Source organism: Triticum aestivum, chromosome 4D, assembly GCF_018294505.1.
Source record: "Triticum aestivum cultivar Chinese Spring chromosome 4D, IWGSC CS RefSeq v2.1, whole genome shotgun sequence".
Lineage (NCBI taxonomy): Eukaryota > Viridiplantae > Streptophyta > Magnoliopsida > Poales > Poaceae > Triticum > Triticum aestivum.
The window spans coordinates 509,574,285-509,582,894 of record NC_057805.1 but is presented as its reverse complement, the minus strand read 5'-3'; the positions used below and the strand labels follow the sequence as shown (position 1 = coordinate 509,582,894).

Here is an 8,610-nt window from a genome sequence, read left to right as displayed (position 1 = left end):
TTACCGGCAAGTCTCTTTACTCGTTCCGTAACGCATGATCCCGTGGCTAACTCCTTAGTCACATTGAGCTCATTATGATGATGCATTACCGAGTGGGCCCAGAGATACCTCTCCGTCATACGGAGTGACAAATCCCAGTCTCGATTCGTGCCAACCCAACAGACACTTTCGGAGATACCTCTAATGCACCTTTATAGCCACCAGTTACGTTGTGACGTTTGGTACACCCAAAGCATTCCTACGGTATCCGGGAGTTGCACAATCTCATGGTCTAAGGAAATGATACTTGACATTAGAAAAGCTCTTAGCAAACGAACTACACGATCTTGTGCTATGCTTAGGATTGGGTCTTGTCCATCACATCATTCTGCTAATGATGTGATCCCGTTATCCATGACATCCAATGTCCATGGTTAGGAAACCATAACCATCTATTGATCAACGAGCTAGTCAACTAGAGGCTTACTAGGGACATGTTGTGGTCATGTATTCACACATGTATTACGGTTTCCAGTTAATACAATTATACCATGAACAATAGACAATTATCATGAACAAGGAAATACAATAATAACCATTTTATTATTGCCTCTAGGGCATAGTTCCAACAGCTCCGGGGGGTGCACTTCGGCGGCGACGGTCTGGCGTGGCGGCGGGGCTCCGTGGCGCGACGTAGGCGGACAGCTGGGCGGCGGCGCCGCCGTTGGCGGCGGGGCGATGCAGCGGCGCGATCTGGTGTCGTCCGCTCGGCCTAGATCTGGGCCCTTCGGGCCCCATCTGGGCTTGGGCGGGCCGGCTGCGGGGATAGTCTCCGGCGTGGCTTCTGGGAGGCGGGGGAGACGCGACGAGTGGCTGGGTGCTGGCGGCGCCGTCGCCGACCTGTTGCATCGTGGCCGGCGGGGCTTAACGGGCCCGCTTCGGGCCTGGCTGGGCCAGGGGTGGCCCGGCATGCCCCGCGGCCATGTCCGGACGGCTACCGCGACGGTGCCGGAGGCATGGGCCTCCCGCACGACGGCGGTGGAGGTGGTTCCCTCCCGCTCGGCGTCGGTGTTGCTGCTCCCGTCATGGTGCGCTTCTCTCCCGTCCTCTTGGCCTCGTGGTGGTGTTCGTAGTGAGGCGGCGTTGGTGGCGGCGCTTCTGCGTTGGCGCATGGGGGTGGGCGACGGTTTGGCGGGTCGGTTTCATCCGGTTGGGCGGTTGGGTCTGGGAATGCGGGAGAAATCCCTGCCGGCTTCGGCCCCGACGCGGTGACACCTGCGGGTGCCACCATTCCTTCCTGGAGGGAGTCGGTGGTATTCACCCCCCACCTCCCTCCGCGTGCCGGGGGAAACCCTAGGACTCGTCCGGGTAGCAGCGTCGTCGGCGTCGCATTCCTTCTTGGAGGTGCTGCTTGGTACGTGGCGGTTCGGAACCTCGGTCTGTGGTGGTTTTTATCCGGTGGGCGCCGCGATGGCGGGTCATCCGCGCTTTGCCGAGCTGCCGTAGTTGGCATTTGTTTCTTCTTCCTTTTCTTTTGGTGTGTTGTGCTGCTCGCCACAGCGATCTCTGTATTTGGTGTTGGTTGCTTTGGAATACAAAGCGGGGGAAACCCTTTTTCGGTAAATCTATTTTGTAAATCCTAGTTCAAAAACTTCCATTGTTGAGAACCAAAATGTCTTCTGGCCACTAGTAAACGGGTCCCACATGGAAAAGACTTATGGAGCGTGATTTTATAGCGATTACGACTTTGCACAAAGTAGCGAGAGCCTCCGCTCCTTATGCGTTATGGAGGTTGCCTGCCGATATGGCGAGCCGGCTAGAGTTAGCTCTTATATTATGCTGTATTTTCTTTCACTAGGTTGTTTCTATAAATAGGATCTTTGATCTGAAAAGTCATCTTCTGCTCCCGAGCTCAAAAGAGCTCGGGATGAATGGTAAAATTCGAAAAAGATGAAAAACATTTCAAAAAAAACTGAATTTTTCTGGGTGAAAACATTGACAAAAGTTCTCAGTGCTTGCAAAATTACATCAAAAAATGACGTTCGTAGAAGTAGTGGCAAAAAGAAACAAAATTACTACTCCAAAATGTTTTGAAAATAACACTTTTGGAGCATCAATTCTTTTTCTACGACTTGCACGAATGTTATTTTGTGATGAAATTTTGTGGAACTGAGAACTTTTGTGAATGTTTGCTACCCAAAAAAAATCAGATTTTTTTTTTTTGGATTTTATTGTCCACGCATGCTCATTTGAGCTCGAGCTCAGAAACACCACGTCCCTTTGATCCCATCTTTGTTCCTCTGGTTTTAAAATCCAATGAGATGGTTGCCCCACACACACACACACACACACACACAAAGGAACATTCTCAACTAGCTCATGCATCGAACCGTAGTTAGATTTGAACCCAGACTGAAGCAGAATAAACTCTTCTTTCGGAGAAGAATAGGTTTTTCTTTTTTTTGAGTGGGTGGAGAAGAATAGCCAAACATGACTCCCTATCATGAGACGTCGCTCTGCAACGCCAGTCTAAACATTGCTCAAATCCAGTCCAGACTATTCATGCGCTACAAATCAAAGCTAGTTAATGTTGAGGTCCACCTTATCAATAGGAATGTTCAAGCAGTGAATGGAAAGATCCCCATCCTTTGGCGCCAAAGACAGGATGCAAAAGAACGACGACTGGCGAGGTCGGTCACTGGTCGAAGTCACACCACACAAACCCGGGAACTCGCTCTCTGCTAGCGTGTGCTATCCGGCATTTCCAATCCAGCAGCATCTCAGCCAGGGACATGGCGAGATCGGCGTACGTGAGCCTCCTTCGCGCCACCATCGCGCTCCTCCTCCTGCTGGCCCTCGGTGCACTAATCTTACACGCTTACGCATGAACGATAATCGAATATCTGGTAACATTCATGCAACCTTTTGTGGATTGACCTCTCTCCACGATCTGGATCTATCAAATAACCAACTCACTGGAGAGCTCCCAAGTTGCTGCTGGGAATTCAAACTTATGTTAGCTATGGACTTGTCCAACAATAGCTTTTCAGGTGAACTTCCCATACCAACAAGCTTGGGTCTTAAACTCCAGTCGCTTCGTCTTGCTAACAATAACTTTCTTGGGAGTTTTTCCATCCGTAATTGAAACCTGCAGAGATCTCGTCATCCTAGATCTTGGGAACAACAAGTTCTTCGGTGATATCCCCTCTTGGGTTGGAACAAGTGTTCCCCTTCTAACAGTTCTGAGCCTCCCATCCAACAATTTCAGTGGTGTTGTTCCACCCGAGTTATCCCAACATTCTAATCTGCAAGTCCTGGACCTGTCCAGCAACTCCTTCTCAGGTGAGATCCTCACGGCCATGCCAGACCACAATTGCTCCCTTGAGTCGTTTCATATCGCAGGCAATGGCTTCACGGGCGCCTTCCCGCCGTTGCTGCAAGGCTGCAACTCCCTGGCCACCCTGGACATTGGGAACAACCGGTTCTTTGGTGGTATCCCTGCATGGATCGGGAGTCAGCTTCCATCACTGAAAATCCTTAGGCTTAGATCAAACAATTTCACCGGACAAATTCCCCCAGAGTTATCGAGGCTTTCGGAACTTCAGCTGCTCGATATGGCCAACAATAGCTTGACAGGATCCATTCCGGCATCCTTCCACAACTTGAACTCCATGAGGCATAATCTTCCCCAGTTGGTCCAACCGAGGGATTCCGCTCCTTTAAAGATTATGCCCAATGGACGACCGCGAGTGGATCAGTTCCCAGAGAGAGTCAACATATCCTGGAAGGGCCGTGAACAAACTTTTCAGAAAAGCATCGGGTTAATCACAGGTATCGACCTATCATGTAATCGACTTACGGAGAACATCCCGGAGGAGCTAACATACCTCGAAGCTCTCCGGTTTCTGAACTTATCCAGAAATGATCTATCAGGCAGTATTCCAGAGAGAATCGGCAGACTGGAGCTCCTGGAGTTCCTTGACCTCTCATGGAATGAACTTTCAGGTGGCATTCCTCTCAGCATCTCAAATCTGCCAGCCCTCGGTGTGTTAAATCTCTCAAACAATCACCTACAGGGCCTCATACCCACCGGGAATCAGTTGCAGACACTTGCAGATCCGTCAATATATGGCAATAATCTAGGGCTCTGCGGCTTCCCCTTGAGCCCGTGTGAGCCTAGATTGGGCGAGGGAACTGAAGACCACACAAAACTCGTAGACCTGGGGCTGTGTTACTCTGTAATTCTTGGCGTTGTCTCTGGCTTCTGGCTTTGGTTTGGAGCTCTGTTCTTCCTGGAGCAGTGGAGATTTTGTTTTCTCCGTTCTGTTGATGGCTTATGGGTCAAAATAGGTGTCACCCGCTAAGGCTTTATATCATCACATGTAAATCAGCAGCAACGATATTAGCGTCAATTATGTACTGTATGCTCCTTTTATTTTTTACAGTTGTAACACTAAACTTAAACTATATTAGGAGTAAAATAACTGCTGAACTATAGAAATAAGATATAACTGGGTAATACAGATGCAGCTTTGTTACCTACCATTGCAGAGCAATATTGGAGAACGCAACCACCGGCAGAAGGGCATATCCTGAGAAGTAGAGCACAGCAAGAACTCATTAGTGCGACCACCTCGTTATCAGTCTCATTATAGCAAATGCAATTCTCCATGACAAACAAACCATAAACAAAAACAACTGGCGAGCCAAACAGCGAACCAGGTTTTTCTTTCTTTCTCCAGGACTACGGAACCCTGTATTACAACGTAAGTTTACATCATTTTTCCTTTCATTTTACATGAGTGCCGTTGCCAGCCACTTCTCTAACAAAGAGCAAAACAAGAACCCAGCCAGTGGGCACCGTTCCCTTGCTCTCAGTCTCCACGGCACACACTAACAAGTCGATCCCTTTGTGAGTTTCCATCTCTTCCTTCCTTCCTATGAGTTTTGTACATCACATGCACCATCATCTCCAACTTGGGAGCTTCAGTGAGTATCACAGAAGCATTAGCAACGGTGTCAGTGCTGGAAGCAACACATGTAGAGCTCAATAAAAAGCTCTCTTTGTCCCCGCCACCATCGCGTACAGCAACACGAGGCCAGCCAGCAGCTTCTTCGAAGCAAAAACTCTAAGATTGATCTTTACCCTGTGCGCCCTCATGAACCTCAGCACCGCCTGTCCCACAACCGCCAGCAGCGAACAGATAGCCACGAGAGCCATCCTAGCGGCGTCCTTCGGTCCCCCTATTGTCGTCAGATCGTTCCTGTCAAACTTGATGTACGTCGGGTTAGCAACGCTATCATCAGCAGCACCGTCGCAGCCAAGTCGAAGGGCGTCGTTCAGCCGGTCAGAGATGTGGATAAGGATCCTCGCGAGCCAGGCCACTTCAGTCTCCGAGATGGGCCTCTTCATCCAGTCGCCTCTGTATCTGACTTCGCCAAACTTGCTCCTCCCCGAATGGGGATGCTTAGGTGTAAATATCTCGCCGCGCCCTGGATGTTGATGCTGCAACTCTTGCGCTGAAGTATTCTGGTGGTGGATGCCTTCAATGCGCCCCTGGAAGATCTTTTTCATCCGGGATTTTATCAGATCCAACGACTGGAGAGCTTGTACTGTGTCGCCTGGCAGGCGTTGTATCTCCAACTCTGCCCGGATCAGAAGCAGCTTCAGAAAAATGAAAAACTGATATCAGCATCCACACTCCTTTAGCTTTTAGAAAAATATGAAAAAAATATATACACAAGCAGAGCACAAATGAAAAATAACTCACCAGTATGCACAAGGTAATGTTAGTGAAATTACAAATTGTTCTCCCAGTACGTCAACATTGATACAAAATATAGTTTAACAAAGTTATAATCTTAATGGAAGTGTAAATTATGCCAGACAAATCACTAAACTATCTTCCAGCAATATAAGGCAACTCCAAATAAAATCTTCGCTACTAGCATGATAATCCTGTAGCTCAGTTGATTTGTTCAGCAGCACGACTCAAGTACTAATACGGTTGAACTGAAAATGGACACATATACTGGAAGTGGAATCAAGCATGTGATGATGTGATATAGTAATCATGGTTAGAGTGACTAGAACAAACAGCTTAAATTACAACAAATCATGTAACAAAATGTGTACCTGAAGCAGATGATAAGCCCCGTCCTCACCACTATTGAAAAGTCTTAGATCAGAGTTCCAATGCTCATGCAAGAAAGATCCATCTGCATCAGTTTCTGTCAGACCATCCTCCCAATCCTGTAACAGACCACACAGGTTATATAAATATTTAGGACAGCAACTTCATAATGTAATCAAATACAATTTCAAATCACAATTTAGCTGTAACCCACCTTTAGCTGCTCACGGATTGACGGAACATACTTCATTACATCATCTGATTCAGAAGAAGTTGACGGTGAAGTAACCAGTTTAGAATGATAGGCAATATCCACTTTATATAGAAGATCCACCAGTTCTGCTGATGAAGACAAGACTTCCAATACCTGAATAATACAAAACAAGCATGTAATTGGTCAAATAATACTCAAGGATAGTGCAAAACAGAATAAACAAAACAGTTCTTGTATTTCATTAATTTGTTTATCTGAAGCTGACTAGCTTGCTTCTCCCTGTTGTAATGGAAACCTTTGAATTGCACATAACCACAATAGGCACAAGGTGCTCCTTGACAAAACAATTATCATAGACTGTTTGGCACAGAAATGCATGACTAATACTTTTGGAGAGTATAAACTGAACAGAGAGCCTTAAAACACTGTGCAATAAAGTAAGAACATCCAACAAAGGACCTTAAGCATGTTACAGACTCGCACATTTACATTTATGTTTGGCAAACTTAGCAGGACAGTGTAGGAGGCTTAAACTATTGAAGACATATAGATATAGGCACAACATCAACTGGTGGCAGGTTATCACATTATATGTACATAAACAGAAATGTGCAGAAACCATTAGCTCAAAAGCTAACAGATCGACATACCTACCAAGGATGCTCCATTGACAGACTATATAATTTCGCTATGTCCTGCTTACACAAATTATATTTTATGGCATGTACCGTTCAGAACAGTGGGAGTTTCTCAATCGTATATTTACAATCCTAGCTTTGAGCGACCGAACAAGAACAGCAAACTTTCACAGATCTCTATCTCCTGGTGGTTCATCTTGGCCGTATCGGCTTCCTTATCGTACACCAAAGCATGAAGCTAAAAACACCGTCATGAGCCTAAAAATTATTTTTAGTTGCAAAACATGTACTGAGCTAGTAAAATAACTAAGACCCTGACACCTGCAAGGCGCAAATCCAGCACCCTCATTTCTCATGTTTCAGTTGTCACAACTTCTTGGCATTAATGACCATCAGGGAATATGAGACCTCAAGCGGCTAAATCTAACGCTGAACATAAATTCAATCACGTATGGCATGGCAACAGATGTAAAACTCAGGAGCCAGGACTAACCTTTAAAATCATCACGAGCACTGAGGAGACATCAGAGTGGATAAACTTGTGTGCAAAACCCAGGAAATGCACCACCATCGAGCTATAGAACAGGTAATTGGACAGCACATAACTCTTCCACGACGGAGTATACAGCAGCTCCCCTTTCTGCATCACCTGTGTGCCCATCCCCTGCATCCGGGACACGTCATACTCATCCAGCTCCTCCTGTGTAACCTTCCATGGCTCCATATATGCCAACCACACAGAGAAGACTTGCGTCGCATTTTTTATCACCGCGCCAATGGGGCAGAACAAGAAGGCCCTCAACACAAACCGATACATAGGCCTCTGTATCAGGGGATTCCAGAATCCAACCTGGCTATCGCAGACCACATTCCTCGCTGTCATTCCTTCGAACACCATGCGTGCAGGACCACCAACACAGCAGTTGAGGTACATGACGAGCAGCTTGACCGCGTCCCCGAGCCCAGGGGACGGCGGCTGCTCGCTCAGCTCGGCGCGAGCCCGGGAGGGCAGCTTGAGTCCGAACGCGCGGTACGTCTGCACAGGCAGCGGCGAGAAGTCGTCCCCCACGAGCCAGAACTGGACGAGGGTGTGGAGGAAGAACTCGGCGCGAGCAAAAGGGTCAGCGGCGTCAGCGCCTTCTTCGCTGGCCGTGCGCTGCAGGAGGGTGCCGGTGAGCCGGCGCACCGGCGTGCACGCGGCCGTCGGCACGAACTCCCTGAGGTAGGCGTAGAGCAGCTTGAGGTACAGACAGGGCTCAGGCTTCTGGCCCGGCTTGCGGGTGCCGGCGGCGGTGGGCGCGAGGGTGGAGACCCAGGACTCGATGCGGGAGCGCGATTTGTGGGTCGGGGCGGCGGCGGAGGCGACGGGATCGGCGGAGGAGACGGGGTAGTAGGCGAACCAGAAGAGGAAGTACTCGAAGACGGAGAGGTGGAGCTCGGAGCCGACGCGGGCGGCGAGGAGCGGGGAGGCGAGGGCGCGGGCGCCGGCGTCGGCGTCGGCGAGCGCGACGCGGAGCCAGTAGGGGAGGCGCTCGGAGGGGAAGACGAAGCGGATGAGGTCGCGGCGGTCGGCGGCGGCGGCGGCGGCGAGGAGCGGGCCGGAGGGGGCGAGGAGGGCGAGGAGGAGGCCGGCGAGCGCCGGGTC

The 8,610-nt window shown here is 49.1% G+C and overlaps 2 protein-coding genes across 2 annotated transcripts in view; one reads left to right on the top strand and one right to left on the bottom strand.

Annotated features, from left to right (window-relative positions):
* The first annotated feature begins 2,771 nt into the window (after positions 1-2,771).
* On the top strand, positions 2,772-4,343 carry LOC123099157 (receptor-like protein EIX2). Its single transcript, XM_044521322.1, has 2 exons — positions 2,772-2,838; positions 3,022-4,343. The coding sequence occupies exons 1-2, from the start codon at positions 2,772-2,774 to the stop codon at positions 4,341-4,343; spliced, it is 1,389 nt and encodes a 462-aa protein (XP_044377257.1).
* A 321-nt stretch (positions 4,344-4,664) lies between these two features.
* Positions 4,665-8,610, bottom strand: part of LOC123099156 (uncharacterized) — a gene marked incomplete in the record, with an annotated part of 4,399 nt that continues 453 nt past the window's right edge. The window contains 4 exon segments of the mRNA XM_044521321.1: positions 4,665-5,644; positions 6,116-6,232; positions 6,328-6,480; positions 7,459-8,604. Of these exon segments, the coding sequence (XP_044377256.1) occupies positions 5,027-5,644; positions 6,116-6,232; positions 6,328-6,480; positions 7,459-8,604 (2,034 nt within the window).